The sequence below is a fragment of the Colias croceus genome, chromosome Z, assembly GCF_905220415.1.
Source record: "Colias croceus chromosome Z, ilColCroc2.1".
Classification (NCBI taxonomy): domain Eukaryota; kingdom Metazoa; phylum Arthropoda; class Insecta; order Lepidoptera; family Pieridae; genus Colias; species Colias croceus.
In genome coordinates, this window is record NC_059568.1 from 16,829,844 (window position 1) to 16,857,824 (window position 27,981).

Sequence of the window (27,981 nt, forward strand, 5' to 3'; positions counted from 1 at the left end):
TTATAGTCAGTGTACAGGCTATCCTCTCTTGTGTCTATTACATTAAATAAAAGTTTATTAGAAATTTTTTATTAAATGGAAATTGTGAGTAAAATGAGTCACGTGAGGTGCAATTAATGACCGTCTGCGATGAACTACCTTATTAAATTATAAAATATAAAATATTGGAATATAAAATATGAGTAATAACAAAAACGCAAGAGCATCACTGCCTTTTATACGTACATACAGTCACAGTGACTGCTCAGTTGTTAAGGACATACCAATATTAAATTGATTTCTCAATTTACCTGATTACTACGTCTGCAACACTGCAATTTAAGAAACGGGCATAACTAAGAACTAAAATGACATGTGTACCAGCTAGCAGTGTAGGGGTCTAACGCTCTCTTATAATAGTAAAGTGAGTCCAAAAAACATTTTTCAAAAGTTCTATTACAAAACCTAAAAGCTCCGAAATTCCCGGACGACTCAAACACACGTGGAAGCTCGACATACACGCAAATAGCGTTCAACTATCAAACAGAAAATACCAAATTCACTTTTTTCGCTTACACGAGTAATCAGCCTCAGGGCATATACAGTTTACAGTTATTGATCGTACCAAAAATAAATTTGAAATAAATTATCTGTAAAGTTTTCAATGATTTTCAGATATATCATATTTACACTCAACGCTCGTTTATAATTCTAAAGGATTTATAATTATTCCAACGTACAACGTTTTAAATAAACTAACGTTAATCTTACCTCTCAAAACAACATACTTATTATTTAGATTTTGTTTAGTTGGTGATTTCGCACTCAGCCTTCGGATTTATTACGTATTCACATACTCCCGCCAGTATTAATGTGGTATTAATCAGGCTAGCTAAGTTTTAATGATTTTTTTACTAATTTTCTTCTACGTTCTTGCCATCCTTTATTTATCCCAATGATCAATATCAAAACTTGAAAGTATAGATAGGTCTCATGATCTCATCAGGTCTTTAACAATACCATATCCCACGCATAGAGTAGATTACATCTCGCTCGCTCGCCCACATGAGTCAGGCAATTACCTGAATTTCGTAGTGCCATTTTGTAACCTATCGTCGTGTCGTCGTCGTCGTCGTGTCAGCCGTGAGACGTCCACTGCTGGACAAAGGCCTCCCTCAGGGTATTCCACCACGCCCGGTCACCGGTGGCCCGCATCCAGCGGCTCCCTGCCTCTCAGACCAGGTCGTCTGTCCATCTTGTGGGTGGACGTCCCACGCTTCGTCGTCCAGTACGTGGTCTCCATTCGAGAACCTTTCTGCCCCAACGGCCATCGGTTCTGCAGGATATGTGCCCCGCCCATTGCCACTTCAGCGTGCTAATCCGGTGAGCTATGTCGGTGACACCGGTTCTCCTACGGATCTCCTCATTTCTGATTCGATCCAAATCCATATGTTCCAAATAAAGAATTTTTGAATTTTTTGAATTTGATCTCGTAGGGAAACTCCGAGCATAGCCCTTTCCATAGCACGTTGAGCGACGCTGAGTTTGTGCACAAAGCCTAGTTTAGAGACCACGTTTCTGTACTGTATGTCATCACCGGCAACACACATTGCTCGATGACTTTGGTCTTCAGGCACTGAGGGAAAAAGAAAACGAAAAGATGTTATGTAACTTCCCGAACGCTGCCCATCCGAGTCGGATTTGACGATTGACCTCTTTCCCGAAGTTGGACCTGCCTAATTGGACGGTTTGTCCGAGGTAGACATATTCGTCAACAACTTCGAGAATAGAGTTTCCAACAGAGACCGGAGTGGGCACAACATGGACATTTGACATGATTTTCGTCTTCTTCATGTTCATGCTAAGGCTCACTTGTTGTGAAACTCTGTAGAGGTCATCGAACATTGTATTAAGGTCTTCCAGGGATTCTGCCATGACTACGATGTCATCGGCAAATCGAAGATGAGATATGTACTCGCCATTGATATTGATGTCAAGTCTTTTCATTCTAGGAATTTAAAGGCATCTTCCAAAGCAGCGGTAAAAAGTAACCTATCGATAACTTTAAAATTGTTATACTATAGCTCCACTTTTTTTCGACCCGAACAATGAAATGTAGGTAATAACCATAACCTTACTTAATAAATAAATGTCGTTATAAACATCTGTACAGAGAGCAACCATTAGCCCCCTGCAACTGATACTTTTTTTTACATATTGTCAAACTGAGAATGAACCCAGGATTGAATACATTAAGCATTGCGTAGTCTGTCCGAATAATCGCAATTCGCAACACTCTGCAGGTAATTCTAAAAATCAATTAAAGCGGATTTATGCATTCTCTTTATATGATAATAGCATCAGATAGTTCAGAGAAATTAAAAATGCTATTAACCAATCCGGATAAAGTAAGTTACACGTGCTGCAGGATTTATCAATACGTAGAATATAAAGGTTTTCAGAGAATCCATCGGCGCGGATAACGTTTGACGGTCACATGCATAAAATCACTCCCTCTGAATACTTTCTTTTGCCTTTGTCCAAGCCTTAGCCGATTTATTGTTTTTTCAATTAGGGTAATGTATTTTTTTTTTCAAGTGACGGTTTTCATGATCCGATTTCCGTAGTTTTTAACGACATTAAGTGCCCTCGATAACCTAATCCGGTCGATGTAGGTCGGGTCATGTGGATAAATTACCTAAAATTATACATAGAGGTACATGTATAGATATAGGCAAGTTGACATTCTTCCAATGCACAGCAAATCTGCAGCATCTGATGCCGTGTCCGGGCCACAGGTTCCCCCTCGGTGTGTCGTGGTGTGGCCCTTACGGCCCTTACGCCCGCGTGGCGGAGGGAACGCGGAAGTGTGTCACTGGGGCTGTAGGTCTGGAGCGACGGCCCGCGCTAAATCTCGAAATTCAATAGTGCACGGGCCAAATATTGACGTACCGCTTACCCCTTTTAATAAAGTTGTTTTGAAAATCTCGTTGTAAGAAATCTCGTTTGGTGCAGTTAATAGGTGATGCCTTTTTAACCGTTTTATCGATAGAGTTTTTTCAACGTTTGAGTAAACAAGGTTTGTCCTTGTAATTATTTCAACTCGCATGTAATTAAGCCGAGCGTACAAATAATCCAGAAAGATAAAGATATCACGTCGAAAATGTTAAAATTTAACATTCGAATTTATAAAATGTTAAATTAATAACCAATATCCTCCAGCACTCGGTATACATTATAATATTCGCATCATAAACACACACAGATCTGAAATATGATACGACTATTATCAATTATTGTACTTGTATTTAACTTGATTCGTGAAAATATACCTACTTATGCATATTTTAAATAATCATCTGGTCAATTTGTGAATTTATTAAGCTCAGCTGTGATATGTTGGTCTAACTCTTAGCAGTCAATAGGTACGATGGAGCATATATACGTCGCTAATGTTTAGGGTGTCAAAGTTAAGCAATACTTAATATAATAATTTAAATATCAGTGCAGCCGATGGATCGTGACTTCTTACGTATTACAAAAAATGTAAATTAATGTGTATAGTGTATACTACAGCTACTTACATCATTTTCATTTCATTTCTGGACAAATATATACTTCTAAAGAATCAATTTCATAACATAATATTATGACAATTTTCAAAGCAGTTTCAATATTTGCGGAGATTGTATTCTTCTATTTTCTCGATCATGTATTGAAAGTACTTTTGAATATTTATTTTATTGGGTTTGACATTGATATCTGATTGAGCTTATTTTCAACTCCATATAAGCAGAACTGTTATGACATAGGATATGTACCTAGTAAAAAAAAACCTTCCGTGAAGAAAACTCATTTGGAATTCATTAAATTTAAATAATAGATACTGCATTCAAGCAAAGATGTCTCTCAGAAATAATGTAATTTAGACGGGTTAAATTATTTAATTAAAATGGTTTTAATAATGATCGATATTACGTCATGACACGACTCGAAGTTAACCTCTCACAATATGAGTGTGCATTACTCACACATGAGTGCGAACGTTCTCTCCTGTCACTGACTTCGGAATATTAAAATATCACGGTGCGATCATTTGCTCGGGATTTAAACGGAAAAATTATTAGAATTTGATATCTATTTTTAGAACTACAATTTTTTCGTGTCAAGTGTTATCCTTCTAATAAAAACTGAGAATCAGAAATCAGAACACGCGATATTAAGAATTATTTTTATGAAAACGCATTTCGAATCTTACTCCCCTTAATTTCGGGATAACAAGTTATTTCCAACTGCAAAACCACAGGACAGTTCCTTGGCATATTATGATAATATACAGTTACATATTTTGTAATTAAAATGTAATACTGACATTATTAAAAAGGACAACTATGGAGTTTCTTGCCGGTTCGTCTCCATAGATACTGCTTTCCGAATCGGTGGTAAATGTTAAAAATATGTAAAAATATGACGTTTCAAAAGTGCTTCTCGAAGGAGTCTAATTTCATAAATACATATTTGAGTTTGAGTTTGAGTGAGATATTTAAAGTATACCAACCAAATCTCATATGAAGTCGTTCAGTAGATTCAGCGTGGGACGCGGTACAATACATACAGACAGACAAAGTTTTTTAAGAGTACGTATACCTACTTCTTTTGTACATATTCAATGTACAGAATTGGTCACGGTTACATTTTTTGTAGTGTCGATAAGTACATTGAAACGGCAAATCTGTGTACAATGTACATACGTGATGCTGGCAGGCTGCAGCCTCTCAGCGCCCAGCGCTTGCGGGTTGTACTCTCGGAACACTAGTTGATTCCACAACAAACACAAATGCCCTACTTTTTTGAGTATTTGTTAACGTTGCACTTTCATTTGAATAGGAATGTTGATACAGTCTAGCCGAGGAATGGAGCAATGAACGCCAATATCGGATTAAGTTAATTCGAACAGATTTATAGCCTAATAGAATAGCTGTCTAATGTATTAAACGCTTTCTTATTAGACTATGATTTTGGTATTTATTTATTAATGGTAGTACCTATAGGAACTAAAGTAGGAACGTAAAGTCTGACTGTAGAAGCAATCAATAAAATTATACATATTTTATTAGAAGCGCTTTGCAACATTCCGCGCCGACGTCCGTAAGCAGTCGCTTGTAGATTTTACTTCAAAAACTTTTCATGGATATAAAAAGTGCATGTGAAAGTTGAACTGAGATACACAACTGCATGTGCCCGTTGGCCGCCCGTATTATGTTATCAGTCATCTGCGTCTATTATTAGTTGTCAGATAAAAATGAGCAAGTACACGTGTCGTATATATTTACCGAACGGTGTGACATCTCTTATCAGATATCAGCGATAATTCCGCATATCGGCCGCGTCTCGCCGCTCGCCGCTCTCGCATAATAATATAATTGTACCGCGCTATCGATTATGAGTGCGACGTCTCATGTGCATGAAAGGTATGCTAAATAATTGCATAAGTTATCACTGTTTTGCTTGTTACTGTTTTGATTTTTTTTTTTGCCGTCCTCGCTGCACTTTAGTTGAAATTTTAATGAGAAATTGTATAGTTTACTGTTCTGTCACCAATAACATACATTTAAACCCCAGTATTCAAAATGTTTCCTGGATGCCCAGATTGTCACTAGCTGAAGACTTTTGCGTAGCTATTTCGTAACATAACAATTGAGCCATTTAGATGAAATAGATTAATTAGGTCTAAAAAATTAAATTTTCCTCTTGACATGCTTGGACGAACATAGCACATAATTATCTTGCCTTTCAAACAAAGTAGTGGTTCATTACGCCTCTAAATTTTGTCCGTTTGTTTTTCAATCTGGGCATTCTATTGTAGTGTTAGTAGCTGTAGAGCCTTACAAACTCGCTTTTCCAACTCTTTATTTTTAAACTTTGTGTTGTCGCGTAGTTGGTATTTACAAAATTTTCCTACAAGTATTTTCCACTTTATGGTAATCGGAATCGTTACAGTAATTTTGATAACATTTATCTATTGATGGTTATGTTCTTATATTTAAGTAGGTACATTATACGCAATAATATACTGAATCAATATGTACAAGAACTTATTAAAATCTTAGTAGCAACATTATAAAAATATTAAGCAGGTTACAGTAAAACAATAAACATTAACAAATAAAATTAACATTTTAAGAGAAATCCTGCCTGATACCATATTCCTTTATGTTGAAGGTTACTTACTCTAAGTTACACTCTGGTCAGATGGAAGACGCCAAGAAGACGCATTCATGTTATAATGTGTAATAGACAAAGCCAGTAGAAAAAGTATGTGGCCAGTATCTGTGACCTTGCGCTGTGTCGTGACGGATGATTTTGTCATTGCCGTGTCGTTGCTAATAATGAAGGCGTGCGTACACATTAAATTCCATATGAATTAAATAAATAAAGGCTCTGTTGTGTAGTATTTGTGCTCAGAATGCTCTCGTCGGTAATAATAAAAAGTCAGATCATTCCGACAAGCCCCGCGCTATCGCCTGCTCTGTGCAACTTGTGACATTTTTCTCAGTAGGTAGGTAGGTAGGTCTAATTCAATGTTCCGCAGACTAACCACTGGAAATATTTTACAATTCTTATGGCCTTAAATGTGTGTTGGGTCGCTTTTCACGTAACCAATTTTATAGTTACAGTAGGATCCAACAAATATTACTCATATAAAAAAATTGGCCTTCCTCGCTTCGATGTACTGCACAATACCAATCTTTCTATTTATAAACTTAATCTTCTTCAAGACTTTATAAATGACATGCAAATTAAATTGTAAAATATTGTGATTACAATATTTCTTGTTAGATTGTAAACAAAAACTCATGCAGCACTCGTTGTTATTTGATTCCTGGAATGTTAGGGCTTCTCTTTGCTTACAACACACCAAATAGTCACTGGAGGACAGCAACAAACAAACAACATCTATATTACACATTCTAAAGCTCGATGTAAAAATATATAAACAATTATGCAAAGTAACAAGAAACTTTGGTTTCTTTGCTCGCTGCATACCTAGTGTTTCAATAACAAATGTTAAAATATTATTGAAGACTATACACGTGTATCGGAAACCGTCGAACAGATCCAGAGTGAATTACACCGCCCCTTTGAAAGGATTAAACAAAATAATAGGATTACACGATAAGACCGAGGAATTGTTTACAATATTTATTTTTATTACTTTGTAATCTCGGTCTATCTATAATAATCATTCCCTAATTTGTGAGAGCTAGGATCGCATATAAATAAACGTTTATTTTAAATTTAGGTGCCAATAATTCGTCTTTTATAAGTAACGTATTACCAATTTTGTAATATAAACTGAAATAGCACCTAATACCAGAATAGATGTCGTGATGGTGTTAGACTCCGTGTTGCCAACACTACTATACCTATATAGTGTGCGAATGATGTTGCTGACCTACGTTTCATTGATTTTGAACCAGCTCTTAGAATACGATCAAAAGCCTCTCTCAAAATCACAACTGATTGATATTAAGCTTTGTCCGTCGTGCACCAGAGTTCCTTTTCTATCCGTTTTTGAACACGACGAAATTGCCTTTAGTCCGACATGTTTCTAAATTACTATCCGTACGAACACGGAACGTAGGTACTGTGTCAAGCGTTATTACAAATTTCTATCAATAAATAATCATGGATGCGTTTGTATGAAAATAGTTCACCAAATCATCTTTTGTGAAAATGATGTGATGTGTTGTGACGGCACTCTTGTGCATCTGTATGGATTGCCTTCTATTTAAACTAATTCATAAAATAAAAGCAATCTGAATATTTAGTCAAGTAATTACGGTGTACTGGAATATTGTGTAATCATTATATTAATCTCGTTAGCAAAAAAAAAAAAAATACAAAAGTTGTACAGATTGCGAGATTGTCATTTAACTTCAACCGAGGTATAGGTGCTATATTTTTTATCAATTTCCCTAGTAAGAGCCTTTGCTCGTAAACGAGAGACGTAGGTACATCACAAAAGTTTAAATTCTAATAACTTAAGCTCTTATATAACTTTGTAAATGTTCATATTAAATTTGTAATTCAAAGCTGCAAGCCCAGTCTATTTCGAATGCTAATTGAGTTGTTTTGTGCGGTGGCCGGTGTGGACCTGTTGAATCCACTTCGGAACGTAGTTCGCGCATCCGACACAACGGCCGGCGTCGTATCTGACAAGGCTCAATAATTTTGGACCGAAAACAAGTGAACTAATGAGACCCCTGTGTTCCTATCTATAGCACAACTATTTCGGTGCACTTGTGTGCCTTATAAACATTAGTTTGCTAAACGACACGAACAAACAGAAATGGACCCTTTGAAATTAAGTTTGAAATCGATGATTTTAAAATGGATTTAGAATGTAATTTATTTACACTTTACGACGCCACCTTGCGACCAATTGCAAATACTCTAAACGAATATTAAATTTACATTGATTTCATAATTATTGTTAATTTATTGGCAAATTACCTACGTTAAAAATGTATATACTATAATCTTTTTTTAAATTTATGTCGCAACAAACGATTAAATTGAGGAAAGTGTTAGGTTGAAACTAACAAAATTAATAAAATTGCCGCTATTATAAATATTAATCGCCTAAAGCCAATTTGTTTTTTGTGAGAAACTTACCTACCTACTGAAATACCTAATTGAAATTAGCCGGTCAAGTGACGAAAAGTAGTTAAGCATAATGAGCGGTCGCCAAAAAGGCAACGGAAGAGTGTATCTAGTGAGGCTCGGGGTCTGCGGGGCGAGTGCAGCGCGCAGTCGAGCAGGGGGCGGGCGCGGCTGCCTCCCGCCCGCCGCACGCACCGGCCGCCGTGCACACAGCACACTGCTCGACCACTAGCCCCGTAGCCCGCCACTCGCCCGCCACTAGCCGGCCCACGGCATTTCCGCCGCGATCTCCGCCCCTTCCCGTCCATACTTTACATTTAAATATCTCGCTCCGTCCCCGGTGTCGGCATGGCTCAGGATCAATTTAAAAACAAGCGCGAAAGACGCAAAGCTATGTTGTATGTAAACACAGAAGTATTAAATGTTGTGTTAAGTTTTATTTATTTTTGCTGTTTGCTTTGGCAGTAGTTAGTTTCTTTTTGGGAAAAAAGATGTACCAATTTTAAATGTTCGCATTATTGATACTAAATGGATATTATTTTATGCAGTTTATGTAATTTTTAAATTAACTTAATTAAGAAACAAATTAAATTCAATAGTTAGAAAATATCTCGCTTTTAAATGTTAGTATAATTGATCAAAAAGCTTTTTTTTGTTTGTGATTTGGTAGTTAGTTTTTATTTTTATTTATATTGTGATACAATTACATTTAAAGTGATTTTTTTTCCTGTTCCATGTTTAGATGTAATTATTTATTTATTCTAACAGTTTCAAATATGTACTTTAAGGAAAACATGAAGCATTGTGATTTATAAGATAACGGCTAGTTACAAGTGTTATTTAAAGTTGAAAAGTGAAGAAAAATGTGAATTGCTATTAATTATGATTCCCGAGTGCCTGATACAGGAAATGATTCGCATGACGTGCGTTAATCCCGATTTTAATTCAAATAGTTAAATCCTTAATAAACGAATTAAGTTAAATCGTTGGTGAAACATATCATCGGAAATGTTATCTTAAATTTTTGTTGTTTAATTAATAAATTCTTTCATCGCGAGGGTGAAACTTACGATACAGTTTTAACAACAGCCTCCCTGCACCTTTGCCATCGAGCGTGTTTAAAATTCGCACAATAAATACCTACAGAGCGGGGCCGGTGTCATTAAAGTAGATCGGAACGTAGTATATGACATGGATTTTCGTTTCAGGAAATCGGAAGCGATGACCGACATGCTCAGCCTGATTTCGGAGCTGCAGTCGGAGCGCATGGACGAGCAGCGCGCGGAGCTGCGGCCGCTGAAGAAGGGCAAGGAGGCGAAGGGCGCGTCGCTGCCCGGCCTGCGCCCGCTGCAGACCACCAGCACCAAGCCCGAGGACGACTTCCTCGACATGATCGCGCGCGTGCAGGTCAGTGCGGGCGTGCTGACTCAGCAGTCAGCCCCCTTATACCTTTGCTGTGCGTCTGACATGGGACACGCTTCAGTCGAACCTTTTTAATAAGAAGATTTTCTTGATTGATTTCTTGTTTGTTAATGACATCAGTTTCGACCAGTTAAAGAATTTTAATAGCCGTTGATATATCGTATTATGTACAAACATAATATACTTAATATTTTTTTTTATTTCGAAGCAAATTTTTATCGATTTTTTTTTCATAAAATTGTTCTATTTTTGTGTTTATGACTAACTGACCCGTGGATGATTCGCGTGACGTCAAATACGCAGTATTTTATCGGTTTAAAAACTAACGTTTACCTATACCATAAGTTATGGTCATAACCCATTGAGCCCCAAGCGGCCCGAGCGGCCCCAGACACAATAGATTTTCGACTATTGTGTCTGTGGTTCCGGGGCCTGAGTTACTACACATTCACCAAGTTTTAACGAATTAATTTCCTTGTTTATATGTTGTAACTTGTAAGTGAACAATTGTTGTTGTTTAGAAAGGGCCCTACTTATTTCTACTTTTATTATATTTATCCTTATATCCTTCGTCACCCTTCCCAATCCTTTCCTTTATTTCTGCCACGAATCCAGCCGGCTGCCTTATCCCTTTCCGATTAGAAAGCGAAACCTACTTGAAGTGGTACAGTCACCCCAAGGGCATTGGGCAGTGGTTATCGCATTTAGGACAAATAGTTTGTTTTCCAGTTTTAGCAAAAAATATATTTGTATTGTGTTTTAAATTGCAATGATATGCCACTTGAGAACTTGAAGAACGAAATTTCAATAATAATGTTGAAATGCATTTCTATATTTTCATGTAAATCAGATTTCCTATAGACCTATAGAGCTTGATGGCTATTCCCTCGCGAATATTATATTCAGGTAAACGCTGTTTTGCGATTGTTTGAAGAATAAAAAGTTTTAATATTTCGTTTTATTGCATTCGAATGATATTAATTGAATTTATGAACTAAAATCGATATTTTTTATTTCCGTTTACAATTATTTGATTCGAAAAAGACGCGGGATCGATTCCCGCGTCGTGGTCAGTTTTTGTTTCGATTCTTTAAAATAGCGTCAAATAAAAAGCTTTTTAAGGGATTCGAACCCTGCGAACTATCCCTTAACTGCATATATGCGAAAATTTGATGTAGGTACTTATACCCACAATCGCGCATTGCCATCCATTTACAAATTAACCTTGAATATTCTTAACATTATTCCTATTATTCATTGAGAAACAACGAAGCGCAGATAAACAATTCCTGGAAACTTGTAGAGCATTAACGATGGAGACATTGAAAATGTACTTGTATTTTGTATACAAATGTGTGTACAGCGAATATATTTTATTTATATTATAAATTATAATTCACAATTGGTATTAATCGCAATATTGTGCCTTCATTTTTTACTTCCATTAAAAAATACTTGGTATAAAATCTAAAGGTGACCTACTTTGAATGTGCCCTATTTCGATTTGGTCTATTTCTGACAATTAGAAGGCGGGTTAAATTTATTGTGTTAAAAACAATTAGACGTGAAATGTCGAGAAAAATGTGACGTACAGGGAAAAGTTTCAAATACCGTGCTCGCTATGCTTTTAGCTTTACTTTTGTAACGGTGACGAGTATGATAGGAAACGACAGAAAAGTTAACAACATTAAGATGTCGGCTGGCGCAAACACACCGGGCACTCTCTGCGCCCCAGTTATATAAAAGCATCCTTTAATAAGCGGTATATTCGCGAATTCATTACCTAACAATGTCAAAGCAACGTGACCTTGCCCGTCGCCTCGGATAAACATTTAAACGCCATTACATCTCACCCGCACGCCAAAGGCGCGACACGCTGACACCCATTACACAACGAGTGACGGCAATAATGGACCGATCCGACATGAATAGCTTCCACTGCGTAGGTAAAAACACGCGCCGCAGGGGTGTCACAACAATCATTGTTGTGCGGCTTAGAACAAATCGGTGAGGTGTAAATTAAATGTGTCCGGTGTCCCCCCCCCCCGGGCGGGCCTGTCCGTTGCCCGGCTGTAAACAGGCCGGCCGACTAGACGCCGCGCTAGACTCTCGCCGCCTGCCTCGCTCCAATCCTCTTCATTGGCAGCGCCTGTTACATTATCGCGCAGCTGTTCCCTCAGTATTTGCATTACATGTCATTAATGGCCCAACTGAACCATGATTACTGTTCTCGCATTTAGCAAATGAATTAGGTCATCATAAGATTTAGAAAACATTCAATAATTTACGCAGCTTCAATTTAATGCAAAACACATTATCATTATCTTACATTTTTAATGAGATGTTTACGTACAAAACTCACCTTAACGGATTTACTGAAGCGTCCCATACTTAGTGGCGCGTGCTCTTCAAACTCATCTTGACATATTATTTACTTAAGCATTGTAGTGTAAATATTATAAGCTAAAATGATAACCCTTGTAAATTTAGGCCAAATAATCTGGAAGTAGATATTTTAAAAGCCTAGTAGCTGTTACCGTTTTTAAGATTTTTACTTCAATCATTGCTACAGTTGATCTCTTTGGGACCGACTGACGTATGACCGCCTTTTGCTTGCCGATGTAAAAATCAGAGAACACGTCAAGGTTAAATCGCAATGTTGTGCCTTATCAAGTCAAGGGACTCGATAAGCGATACAGATGAGAAATATATCGGTTCCATATCCCACTAGTGGCCCAGCGCAACTGGGACCACTGCTTTTATTTAAGTTATATTTAGATGTGATTTAATACCGGAAGGAAATATAAAAAAATTACAACTTTGAAACGAGTAAAAGAATGCCAAAAGAGTGGAGCAACAGGTGGCGCACCGCTCTTACCCTCTCAGAGATTTATGTAACGTTGCTCAATTTGGTTAATTTAATAATGTCTTTTCTTTGTACTTCACTATGTACCCTAGTTTAGGAAGAGATCTCTCCAAATGCTCAATATTGATTGTGAATAGATGCTTAGTCTGCAATCAGATAACTATTAATGAAAGCCGAATACATCAGGGTACAGTATATATCATTCGTATTCAATTTATAAAATATCTTTTAAATAGGTCACATAGTGGATGAGGAAATAGACTAGAATCAAACCTAATACCCTCATTAGAGGCCCGTGTCCCAGCAGTGGAAACGTATATGGGCTGATGATGATGATGAAACCTAATATAGTCTTATTGCTTACGTTTTTCAGACGGTTTCTGAGCTTGGCCCTTAGACAAATGGCAAAAACACCAAAGAATAGAAACTGCTATCGCTAATTATTGCCATAAACTCATGAATTTTCGTAATAATTCGGTCACACTACCAACGACGACGACGACCATGATCAAAATTCCCATTCCCAAAGAAAAAAATTTCGAGGTTTACGTCATAAGCTTATGTCAATTTGTATCGATATCTATATCGGATTCTATTCCTCAGTGTTTTTGCCATTTGGCTAAATATCAGTTACCGTCTGAAAAACGTAAGGTATATATTTTATCGAGTACGAGCGCTTTTTAAATTTTGAAAATTGCTTCTGGCCGTATTTCCTCTAAAATAATTCTACGTCACCAATCTGCATACCAAAAATATTATAAACTATTGACTATATTTTAATCATTGGCTTGCAATTCATTTGCAATATGTCTATCGTAATATACGGACATGTTATTAAAATACCAGAAAATGGCAGATTGTCATTCGCAAATATAATATGTATTTTATAAATTTAATTCAGACATTTCCATAGAAATGTCCAGCGCCCATTTGGTCGTTCGGTATATATTACAAATTACTTTTGCATTTCCCGCAACTCGTGTGTCGCGTCCCTCCCCCCGCGCCCCTCCCGCGACGCACACTCAAAGTGCTGACCTTCCGGACCGGACTGCGCTTACACTATTTTAGTACTACATATTTAATTATTATCAAAATATAAATAATTACACTAGCGAAATTGCTTCCCTTTTGTCGCGTCGACGAAATCTCAGGGCGCTGCGCTGGCCACATCGGTTAATGTTTAATCAGAATTTTAGTGCATAATATCAATTATCAATTCCCGGTAAATTTTAATTGTCTAATTAATAACGCACCTCTCCATTAACATTTCTAAGAATGGAGAAATTGGATTTGGATTTACAGACACGCGTTGGCCGTGAAAAGGCTTTCAGGCTAATTCGTAGCGTTGATGCGACATGTTATGTGTATCTTATTTGTCAATAGCAGATTTTCATGTCGGTGCAATGGGCTTACTGTCGCACCTATTCAGAGATAAAAATATTCTTAGTTTAGCGCCATCCGATGTTCTTACAGATTAATAAAACACGTTTTAAAAAATGTATGTAACATTGATGCAGCTAACAGAGACAGCTGCATCTATTTTTCATGGCCATACTTATTGATACGTTATTCTTTTACAAGAGAGAATTCAAACGAGCGCAAAGATATTAACTAAGCTTAATGAAGCTAGTAGCGACTAGCGAGTGTTATTTCTGGACGACGCGACGGGTGGACGCGGAGCAAGTTGCACGCAAACGTTCCGAGTGCCTGTGACAAGCTGAGACGTTATTTTCTCTTTTACCTCATATTGTCATTAAAATTAGTAGTAAATTAATAGATTGCATAAACCTAAGAAATAAAACATCTATCTATATTGAATATTAACACATACATGTATATGCTTCCTGTCGTTTATTTTTTAAATGGCATAAATATAATATTAGAGAAGAATCTTATAGTCTCGTCTCATAGTATTAGGAAAATAAAATTCAACGTCAGATTTGCTTTGTCTAAATATACACCGGCGAAATCGAAATATTGAAAGACGAATAGGCGAATATGCAGTAATACGTCCTGTCAACCCCGCATTTAATGTGTCGATATCCCGGGAACCGATTATTATAGGTAATTGGGAACATTGACGCGCTCCAAATTATTGGCTCTGCTAATACCCCAGCTTTCGATGTTTTTCTTATGTACTTTCGCCTATACGTAATAATTATACAAGAATAAAATTAGAAAAAAAAGTATATTTTATACTATATATAATATATTATATTTGTTTCTATATCTATTTTATATTTGTAGCTTTTATACTTTGCCACATCGGTTAATGTTTAATCAGATGCTCTTAATTATTCTTCGAACTCAGTATCTATGGAGATATATTTTTTATAAAAATGTTACGTTTACAGGCAGCTCCATGTGTACCGATCTTTTAAAAATCTTTGTACATTTAACGTAATTTGTGACTTTTCTTATTTGCAAAGACTGGTGTGTTATTTTTTGTAACAATGTACCTTTTTTAAAGTGACTCTTTCAGCCGCGTTATGCACATTTGATTAAAATGTTACGGGTTGTATGTTATCTTGCACGTGCGTTATTGTTATAATTACGATTTCACTCTGCGAAGTCCATATAATTGTGACAGCTTGCTTACTATTATTTTGTAATATTTGTGCGTGTGGTGCAGGGCTCGCGCCTGGAGGACCAGCGCTCGGAGCTGCCGCGCGCGCGGCCGACGGAGCCGCCCGAGCCGGACGACGACTTCTTCGCACAACTCATGAAGGCGCAGTCGGGCCGACTCGACGACCAGCGGGCCACGGTCGGTTTACATGGCTTTTCTTTTTCTTCTATTCTTTAATTTTTTGTGTTTTCAGTGTAGATGTTATTACGTATTGACGGTTATTAAGGTTATTGACTAAGGGCGTCGGTTAATATCCTTATTGACTGATTTTATCTGTTAAAAATATATTCAGTACGTTGGTTAAAACCTATATTGACTGAATGTCTGCTCTTTAAATCAGTCAATAAGGTTATTGACTAAGGGTGTCGGTCAATATCCTTATTAACTAATTTTATCAGATAAAATCAGTCAATAAGGATATTAACCGACGCCCTTAGTCAATGAAAAAACGTTTATTTATACACACATTAAATAAACGTTTTTTCATTGACTAAGGTTATTAGTCAATACCCTTAATAACCGTCAATAAGGATATTGACTGGTTCAGGGTTTTGACTGTAGCATAGATAATATGTAGAAGTTATCATTCAGGGGTGCCTATGAGAAATAAATGTCTGATTCTTATAACTAACCGATATGCACACAGCATTTCATGAAAATCGGTCAAGCCGTTTAGGAGTTTAACTTCAAACTCAGCGAGACACGAGAATTTTATACATTACATGTTTTGAACATTGAGATAATATTACTTCGTATGGAGGAGACACCACGAAAAAAATCTGTGCGCCATTTTTTTGCTCTAACTAAGTTTTAAAAATTATTATCTAGTTAGGTACTTACCGATGAAAGTAATTCCTTTGCACTTTTCCGTATTATTTGTGGAATATCGTAACACACACGAAGGCATATTTGATGCGTTTCACTTTAAAACAAATAAAAAATGAGCGTGCAGTTACGCCATATGGCGTATGTTGAGCGGAACATAAGTGATGTAGGCGGTGTCGTCTCCATATGTATATCTCAATGGTTTTGAATGCAAAAATATTATAGACAGTCTCCGGATCCTTGGAAATTGCAAACTGCTACTTCGTTTATAACAATTATGATTAAATACAATTACAAGTTACTGTAGTAATGAAAATTATAGTAGGTACCTTGGTTTATGCGCTTTCTTCCGCTTTTCTTGGTTTTATTTGATTAAACTTCATATTATTGTTTGTTAATATTTCTTACACACATTGCAAACTAGGTAATTACGAGGAGAAACAATACATCGATAACGATAAGTTAGAAATGAACACGTTGTTCAAAGTCGATCGGGTGATGATTGACTTTGCTGATGAACAAATTGGCCCATTACAACGTGAGTCACCGCCATGAAAGGTCAATTACGGTCGATTATATCGATATTCATTATAAAAGCATTTAGGTATTCTACATACACTAAGTACTACTATTTGTGGGAACACATTATACGTTACAAGAAGTCGGTTTGTAATTGTTAGTAATTTTCTCCGACTGTTATAATTGCTGGACCATTGTTGACATAACGATGCGTTTTCTATATAAAGAGCTATGTAGTTAGAAATGATTTTAGCTAAAAATATCTTACATACAATGATCAGTCAGTACCTTCGCTGAACAACAATACGAAAAAGTCGTTGTTGCTAGCGTTCGGCGCAGGGAAGTAAGCGGTAAATATTAAAATACGCTAAGCCAAACACTCGTAAACCGATATCATTGTAGGACACCTGTTTATGACACGTTTCATTCACTGACTCCTGACAACTTGGTTGCTAGAGCAGGCCTCGATTCATTAGAGCAGCCAAATAAACGAACGATATCGAATGTTTTGTCTATCCCCTGCCCGAAACACTCCCGTGTGTGACCAGACACCAAACTTTGTTGTGTTTTTTGAGAAATAATATTTATTCGCGATATATTTATGTTAGAGCTGGTCGATGGCTTCTTCTATGTTTTGTTCGTGTTTACAGTTAACTAACGCTTTTTTTACTTTGGAAACAGCGCACCGTTGTTTTATTTTATTTCTAGCTAGAAATTAAATGCTTCAATTTTACGGACTTCTTTTCTAGAATTAATTTCTAACGAAGAATTTAATTATCGTATGGCTTTTCAATGATTAGAATTCGTTTTAAAGATATTATAAAAGAAAAATATGCATTCATTTGTATGATCATATTGGAAGTGGTTTTTGTATGCCCTTTTACCGTATACGTATCTTTCAAAACAATAAGCAAATTTGTATTATATAATAATTAATAATGCTTGATAAGATTTGTCTTGATTTTAAAGATAACCCAAATGTTTGTACAGTACTCCCAAACTGATAATGCGCATAGAAAAATTCGTCACTGTTCGGCAACTGAAGCCCCCCGAGCCTCCGAAGACGATATGTATATAGAGTGTATTTTCTTCATGCATAGTTTATTAGAATAATAAGTTTTATTGTGATTTGATGGTAAAGAGATAAGTAACGAAATTTGTTTCGATAATTCAATGTAAGTTAATAACGAGGATAAGCTACACGAATGTGAATATATATTTGTTGTATTGATTTACTTGGAAAATTCTATACTTAGAACTATTAAAGTGTCTTACTGAAGCTGGCGTAATGATGGATGTATGCAAAGTTAATATAAGACAAAATTTATATTTAAAAAAATGATTTTTAAATACTAGTTTACATTTAAATTTTAGAAAACTAATCATTAAAATCTCAGTCCGAAGGATTTACAGAATCAGGGATTATCTCTTCTGATATCGTAGAATGATCAGAACTTTCATTATGCTCATAATTATTAACTTTCACTTTCCCACTGCTATCTGCTACCTGTGTAAATAATCATTTTATCGGAAAATTCAACTTTGAAACAAAACTAAGAAGAGTATGTAACAACAGCTCTATATAATTCCATACAGAGATAATACGTGCGGTCACCACCACTATATAAAGACGACTGACGGATTTTTGAATTTTTTGACTGACAGGCTACCGTCACCTATCGCCCGAATTTTTTTCGATTGTGTATGACTCTGAATTGACTCCTATTTCTTCCCAACAAGGTGAAAGATGCAAGTGCATTGTTCAGGGCACTTACGATTCAATGATTCGGGGTGATTCGGGTGTTTTTGGAAATACGATAATTATTAGCGAAGATCTGCATGCGCATTATTAATTTTGGAGTACTGTAGGTGTCTTTAAAATAAGAACGAGACCATTGTAGAATGACTCTACTCCCAAGTTTTTTTTTTGAGAAATGAATACTTGTCCCGTGAATAATGGAGACTGAAACACACGCTAAAATACAAGTGTACCTAAATTAATTAAAAAATCTTAATTATATGCGCGATATATATATATTCCTAACATTATTCCTTAAAAGTACAATCTCGAAATAATTGTAGTTACATTACAAAGTGATTGAATCACTATTGAGCGTCGATTGAAAACCGAAAATCAATGAATATCCAAGTTCAATGGCAGGCGGTAGACACACAACATCGGAACCGCTAACAGGAATTAATATGGAATGACAGCTTTACAATATATTATTTGCGTTAACAATATTCATCCGACGCTGTTACAAATTGGTAAAGACATGTCACACACATCGCTGTTATGCGTGGAGATAGCTCACCGATTTCAAAATTCATAAATATTATATACAATTGTTATAGTTGCTCTTTATTTTTTCGGTGATGATATTAATGATAAAATATTATGCGTATTGATGTGAAGACTGGAGTATAGGTACCAATTTAACAAATTTTCATATTTGTAGAGATCTTTTACTCACGTCAATGTCGATAAGATACCGAAAATGTGTACAATCTAATATCTAATAAATATTATAAAGGCGAAAGTTTGTAAGTATGTATGGATGTATGGATGTTTGTTACTCTTTCACGTAAAAACTACTGAACCGATTACAATGAAATTTAGCACACATATAGAGGGTAACTTGGATTAACACATAGGATAGTTTTTATCCCGGAAATCCCACGCGAACGGGAACTATGTGGGTTTTCCTTTGCAAACGCGGGCGAAGCCGCGGGCGGAAATCTAGTGTATTATAAAAGGAAAGATTTTTCATCACATCTCATATTTTAAAGACTAAATAAATCATATTTTAAAGACTAAATAAATTGTCGAGATAATATGATGATTTTGTGGTTCTCGCACTGACGGTGGTGAAATTAAATCTGAATCCTTGGAACCATTTTCCATTCTAACCCTGACCGTGTCACCGCTACGCGTCAACCTGTCCTCGCTCCGCGTTCATCCCGCGAAATTTAATTTATATTTTAGTTCATGTTATACTCACCCATCACCTAAACACCTAAACATTTAAGACAACCTCGCTCTTACAATTATTGACGCGGCCGAATTGAACACGTGTAGTTTTTGATAAATTTGCAAAGCAATACGCTGTGAATTCGCAACTTATTCCTTTCGGCTCGGTCTGCGGACGCATGTCGCCGATTGGCACATGCCACCTTGCGACTGAGCCTTTGTTCAATTACAACTATTAAGATATGGTATTTGTTTGTAGAGCTTTATTTCTTTTATTTATATTTAATTATATTCAAACTTCATAGAACACTTTGTTTTAATATAAAAAACAAACCTCAGACAAGCAGCCTGCGGGGGAGATGCATATCATAAATCATTTCTCATACATTTCTACATTGAGACTCCTCTTAAATTGTGTTAGAAGGCAATTAGACAAATAAAATATATTAAAGAATGCTTTGAGGGTTGATATAAAGAAATATAGAATATCTTCCATTATTAGTACATATTATATGCTTATTTTTTGCAGTTTCCCAGTTTCGATATGAAGGCAGTTATTTTAAATGTATTTATGAGATTTTTCTTCGAATCACGGATTCTCGTAATAAAATAATATAATTCATTAGATCGTAAGCAGCTTATCTATTTAAAGAAATAAACAATAGGACGCCCACTCGGCTCGTGCCGCCTCACTTTCGTTGGAAATGTTAGAGACGTATAAACTAGTTCTCGTGCACTTTGAGATGCGGAGCCTCGAACTTATGGGGACTAGAAGAGCTGAACGCGAATTTTATAATGCTTTAAAGTATATTATGATTAACTGCAGTAAAGAAAAAGTTTGGAAAATCCAAAAGTGCACGCCTCATAATCTCATCCTTAACAATAAAATTGATTATTTACAAAGGTGTATATAATATAAGTATGTAGATACACTTGTTCTCATGTGCCAATGCTCTTGTACTGTCTCAAAACAGTTGGAAAAGTAAAGAAAGCGGTACCGTAATAATTTAGCTATTTTTCTTGTGGCCCCACCTAGATGTGAAACTGCGCAGGTTTAAGGGACTGACTACCAACTTATTTTTTTAAACCTTGGCTTATAGTATAAAGAATCGAGTTTATAATGGTGAATTTTGAGTACACTATAAATATATAAAAAAAAAAAAAATAAAAAAAGTCGATATTTTTTTTTGTTTATTTAATAACAATTAAACCACATCGAATCAGACCCTGAAAAATGAAAGGGTTCTATTCCTGAGCATACTCAAGCGTAAGAGAAAAAAAAGACTCGATTACTAAAGTATTTCGGTCGCTATCGTGTTAACAAGAAAATCCTCCGCACATACAGACACACGGACGTCCAAGACAGAACTTTTTTAAACTGTTTTTTAACTAGTTTAAATAACAAAAATGACATCAAAAATATCATGCATGTTAAAAATAGTGTTTTTTCTTAATATGTGTGTTTATGTATTATCTTACAAGTGCAATGTATGATACATAAAGACATTTTAAGTTTGAAAAATCAGATGTTTTGCGCGAAGTGACAGTAGTACCCACCTCAACGCTTCGCTTATGAGGCGTGCAATACTTATATGATATTCTTCAGGAGATATACTAGCTAGATAGTGTGTTCAAAACAGAATACAACTTATTTTACTCGATAGAAAAAAATCACAAAGGTACCTCAAAAAAAAACTTTTGATGCTTAAAAACCATACTAAACTACATGCGATCATTCTTTTTTTTCGGCAAAAAATTTTACAAGCAGCATGCTAGAATAATAGTGTTTTATTTATTTAGTCCAATCAATAGATTTCGTGTAAATCGCAAATTCTTATTACCAAACCAAAAACGTACGTATATGTGTGCGTGAACGCCTGTGTACCGACACTACCGGCCGAGGCCTGTTGCTAGACGGACGTGTCGCTTGTTTTGCTGATTTTTTCCGCCAGAATTGTTTGTTTTTGTTGTAAAATCCATTTGACTTACTTTAAAACTGATAAATTATTTGTAATTTTGGAAATTTTTGTTAATATTAAGTATGGGAAATAAAACAAAACCCGCCAGGAGGACTAAAATCTATCTAAAATCGTGATCTCCATCAACCGTTGTCGATTGTGTTAATGTGTGCGCGAGTCACTCAAGTTCAGCTAGCTCTTGTAGACCTCCTATTGATCGCGGCTGTCGGCGCATGTTTACGTGTATCGCTAAACCATTACGAATTGCATTGAATTATTCCACAATATATGCGATCGAAGTACGATCCGGGAGTACACAGCTAACAATCAGGTCTGTCCGATCGTTTTACTAAATCGTCGCAGTTAACTGAAACCGCAGCCCTTTACGATATTATTGTGAATGCATGTCGTCTGTAATTTTGTCGTTACGAGTAATTTGCGTAATACATAGACGACGAATACGACCTGAGGTCGGGCGCCTCGTCCGCGTCGCGACCGTTGAAAAAATACTTCAAAGCGCATTATGGTTCAGGTGCCCTTTGCATTCCTGATGACTGTGATTGTCTCTGGGCGATATTTTGTAATCGATTTATTTATTGTTTACGTGTTTTATAAATATGAACATTATTATAATTTTCTGTTAGAATTCCGATTTAGACGACGTACCTTTTAACGCATTTTTATTGCTGCATTATTGAATTGAAGTTTTCGCAGAATAATCATTTCTGATAAATTATTTTAATTGAGTTTTAACTGTAGCTCGAATGATACGTAATACCTACCTGCTTCCTAGTATTTAGAGTTGTTCAAAATATAATATTATGTTCAAACCCAAACCACTTCACTGTACAAATTACAATACATTGATACAATTTAATTATGTGTTGCGTATGAACTCTGATTTATCATCATCAGTTTGTGCTTTTATCTTTCTGAATTTAATTGTATGAATGTTTTCGTTTATTGTTACTGAAACAATGTGTAATAAAGTTGTCTGATTGAGTATCCTTCTTAGTAGCATCTGCAATTTCTCTGAGAAATTAGGAATACGAAGAAATAGAAATATTTTAATAATTAGCAAAAACACCCACTACGATTCCTATCCTTATCATTTATAGAAAAGGCTCGACATATCATGGTGTCGTATGCAGTTACATTCTACATCTATCACGATCATCTTTTTTGGCGGTGATGAAAATTGGCGTTTTTAGCTATAGAGATTTTGAATAATCTCCGATAGAATTTGGTGGCCTGGAGTGGCTATATCTTCGTTGTGACTTATGACAAAAATATATTATTATTCAGTTACTTATGCCAAATTACCATGCCTATATCACACTAATAGCATAGGTACTGAAATTATAACAATTAATTATGAAAATAAATTGCGTATTTCATAGCAGACGTGTTTCCCCATCAATGGTGTCTTTTCCACCTTTGGTGGCCAATATTAAGAAAATGTAATTAGCCGACATCTGAACGTACAAGAAACACAATCCGGCGATGAACATAGCCGCGGGCCATGAAAGTGAATAGCAGAGGGCAATCGATCCCATCCGTGCGTAGGAACTTGGCCTTAACAACTTCAACCTAGCAAGTATTACTTCGAGACGAGATTCAATTGACCCAGAAGCTCAAGTTCACGATCATGAACAAAGCTGATTGTCGGCAACTATGCTTTTTATTTTATGGTAAACGTGACGCAGACCATTGATAAAATTTAACTGCATCTTTGCAGGCCATTCATTGTCAATTTGTGCCACTTTAAGTAGATGCGATGTTTCGCAATATATATGGCATATGGTCTTAATTTTTATTAAATAAATTTATAAATGCATAACACACAGATCGTTTTATTCAATTTCAAAATCTACCCAACTAACAAGTTAATGTAAAAACTTTATCGAACTACCAGAACACACGGTTCATTTGGCTCTACCAGTCGAAAATGGAAACTCGCAAGTCCCATATCCTTGAATTTATACATTTCTTACCTCTTCTTCTACCAAGCTTTTCAAACACCTACAACTATGTATGGAGTATGGACACATTGCCAAGTAGAGACGATAAGAAGATAAATGCCTACCTATTCATCGTATTTGGTTCTGGATATACCTAATTGTATAAACGAAGATTTTTGTCCCGTTTAAATATTGAATTAGCAATGATTTGTATGTATTGTTAATAAAATTGCCCTTAATAAATATTATGGTATTAACATTTCAGATCCCGCTGCAGGACAGGCAGAACAAGGCTGCGTCGGGCTCCAAGAAGTAAGCGGAGAGCGCGACCAGTTCCATATTATTTGCACGTTAGCTTTGCGTTCGACCCCCACACCCCGGACCCCCCGGACCCCCGGACCCCCCGGCCCCCGCCCGCCGACGTTAACACAATTTCCCGTATTTTTGATCTGCCCTACAAATATTTTGCTTTTTTTCGATCCAACCCAGTCATTCGTTGCAATCTATCCGTTGATAACGGTTACATTTCAGTTTTTCCGTACAAAATGTCATCTGTTCATTTTGATAGTTTTTATAGGTTTGTCAAATTAAGAAAATACAAAATTCTACTTTTTTATATTCTTATTTAAATAATGTGTTAATTATGATACTAACTGTAATTTAGTTATGTTAAATGCAGATCGGTGTTTATCCCTAATTTTAAGATATATTATTTAATGAAAGAAAACCCTTTTATTGGTGTCTATTTTAATCTGTGTTAATTAATTGCGTCACACTGCTCTCGAATATTCACTAAACTTTGCATTTTAACATTCCGTTGCAAGTTTAAGCCATCTGTTGTATTTACTTTAAGATATTTGCTTTTAGACTGACTTTATAGACTTTTTGGAAGTTAAACTCGGCCTAATTCAATTACACTGACTTATTTTATAAAATTAAATGAATATATCAATAGTTATTATACGTTTAATATGTTTTTGATTGTTCGAAACGCACCCGCACTGAACGGACAATAGAATATACGAGATTACTTTTAATTAAAAGCAATTAATTATCATTTCACAAAAGGCTGAATGGATTATTACGTGGAATTATTTTTATTGTGTATGATTTTTTTTATTGTATTTATTAGCTTAGGATTTGTTTGGACTAAAGTCTGCGACGCGACTCCGCACGTATTTACTCAACTTAAAATAATTGGGCAAACCAAAATAACGACCGACAAAAGAACTTTTCATTATTATAATACCTAACATGTAATATTATAAAGGAATATACTTTGGAAATTTAACCAGCAAAATTGAAATTAAATTGATGATGTGACACATCACCCAAGTGATCTGATTTATATTCGGCGCTCCTTGACTCAGTTAACTAAAGTGAAGTCTGAATACAATTAATTTAGCTTTAATTAGGTAAGACAATTTTAACTGTATATATTTTTTGTCAGCGATTGTCTAATCGCCGTCTATTTGTGCCAAAAAGAAGTATTAATAAATATTCATGAATTATATAAAACTTTATATTAATATTTAACTACTAGACTGCAAAAAATGATGCCGATGTACATTCATGCATTTTTTGTGCATTTCTGTCGATTGGCATGAATATTTTAAAATTATGAACAAGCATCGTTCATTTGGAGTACCTTGTTAATAGCATATATTATAAACTCAATACCTTTATTATTCTTACTTGGATAGAAAAGTTACTGAGTTAAAATATTAGATAATCTCGTAATCTCAAATGTTGTTCCCACCTTAAAACTGGAGGGACATTCCACGCGAAGCGGGCAGATTTCAGTTTTATTTTAGTACCTACGTTGTTTGCTCGGTATACATACGAAATATTTTTGCATTGCTTAGCTTTCAAAATACAGGCTTTTCGAAGATTTCAGTAACCGCATCAGTCCATGAAACGTTATTTCTAAAAACAATGATGAACGAATGGTATACATACCCCACTCATAACCTTTTTACCCTCATATTTCGAATCTGGAATTAATTTTTAAGTCCTAAGGCAAAATGTAAAATGATTTTTTTTCTTCGTCTCTTTTTACAAACTTAGCATATTTTTAAGTTTTGTTCGATCATAAAATAAATGGCGAATGCTGTGCTTAAACTTCATGCCAAGTTCTCAAGTGAGATTCGCAGTAGTTTGGGCGCTACAAGTACATATTATAATGACGAAGCGCTGCAATATCGCCTGGATTTTTTTTTCAATTATTTATAAATTTTAAAAGTAAAGTGGTGTTATTTTCCTCTATTAATTTTAATATACATATTTCTTAATAAAACATTATTTAATATATTGCTTGCAATTTACCATTATCAAAGCCAAAGAAGCCTTGAAAGTGTTCACTGCTATTTATATAAATGTTCGTCATTATAATACTTGCAGCACTCTAAAACTCGACATGAAGTTCGAACATAATATGAGCCATTTATTTCTGATATTAACAAATTTAAAAAATATACAAAACTTGTAAATAATGTCAAAGATTTCTTAGGATTTTTAATAATAAATACGAAATTTGAAATATGATGGTAAAAAGCTTATTATATAGGGTATGTATTGTTATATTATTCAGTCATCAATTTACTTAAAAATTACTTTTCTTGAACTGATAATGACATTTAAAGTCGTTCATGCCTCACGTTTACTGAAATCTTCAAAAACCTGTATTTTGAAAGCTTCTAAATGCAAAAATATATCGTAAATATACCGAGGATATTAATATATCCTATATATATTTACAGGCATAACATGCTTGCTAAAATATAAGAGGAATCGGAAACCGGACCTGAAATCTGTGCCCCTTGGCGTGGTATGCCCCTATAATAAAATGCTTTAGTAACACCAGTATTTACGTGCCGGATCGCTGCTGCAGACGTTTACATTTATGATAAGTTTGTGTCGATTGAATGTACTCATTATTTATATTCGCTAGCTTTAAGTTACCGCTATTCATTTATATCTTACGGTGCTGCTGAAACTGGAAACGGCCGATAAATATCTTCATATACATTTATAGTTTATTTATAAGTCGCTGTGTAGACAGAGCACATATTTTTAAAAAGGAATCGTTTACGAAAAGAGCGCGGTTCAAATCAGTAAATAAAAATTGTGACCTTAAATTTCCCGCGCTCTTTCAAAATTAGAAAATATATATATATTTTTATGGCTTTGCAAACTAATAATGTGTTGAAAAAGAAATTAGGTTTCTCAGATTGCCAAATTTTATAATATTTAATATTAGGCATTATTATTGACGGTTACAATTATTGTGTGTTGTCGTATTGTTATTTTATTCAACATTGTTACAGTTTCGACTTAGCTAGACTAAATTAATTATATTGTAATATATTTATCTATCTCTATTAAAAATATAAATATTATTGTATTTCGTGTTCGGCCTTTTTTCATGCCTCGGTTCTTTTTTGGTATAAATCTATTTAAATGTTTAGTTAAACTATGAGTGATGGTTCTATTTCGTAGTTCGTACAAATGTCCTAGCTCTTTATGAATTGTTTAACACCTGCTTCTTATTAAATTAATTTACACCCCCATGTTGTTTTATTTTACCCCTTGTTTACCCCTCACCTCACCTAAAGCAATGCAACACATTTCGTCTCTGAGTGTTTGCGGCATAGCGAAAGCATATTTTTATGACTGGATTTTTTCTTCTAAAAATTGGATATGGACTTTTAAAAAATAAAATATGTTTAAAGTTTTACATGTGGTAACATGTAAAACTTTATCTATATAAATATCATACAATAAGATAATAATATTATCATGCTAAATGAAATCCTTATTACCGTTGTTGGTCACGGCATCAAGGAATTCTTGTATTGATGTATTTGTTATTGTTAGGAGAAGGATCTTATTAAGAAAACCTCAGGAAATTTGTGAATCCAAAAATTAACCACAGATTAATCAGTAAGGTACTACGTCCTCTGCATCAATTAGTAAACAACACGATGAGTTCATTGTTTATCCCCATAATTTATGTTTCAGAATACAGACGTGCCTCTGAAATGAATAACTAGATGGAGCCAAAATCAAATTATTTGTTCTAAGCAAAGCACAGAATTCTTAATAGTAGCCAAAGAGTAAAGTAATATAAGATAGTAGTTGTATACGTAGTATATTATTATTAGTCTGTGATAGTAGCTAAATGTGGC

At 35.2% G+C, this 27,981-nt stretch overlaps 1 protein-coding gene across 1 annotated transcript in view; it reads left to right on the top strand.

Annotated features, from left to right (window-relative positions):
• Window positions 1-27,361, top strand: part of LOC123705085 (G-protein-signaling modulator 2) — a 43,740-nt gene extending 16,379 nt beyond the window's left edge. The window contains exons 8-10 of the mRNA XM_045653701.1: window positions 9,855-10,053; window positions 15,567-15,698; window positions 24,060-27,361. Coding sequence (XP_045509657.1) covers window positions 9,855-10,053; window positions 15,567-15,698; window positions 24,060-24,110 — 382 coding nt within the window. The 3' untranslated portion in view covers window positions 24,111-27,361. The remainder of the gene's footprint in view (window positions 1-9,854; window positions 10,054-15,566; window positions 15,699-24,059) is intronic.
• Window positions 27,362-27,981: the final 620 nt, after the last annotated feature.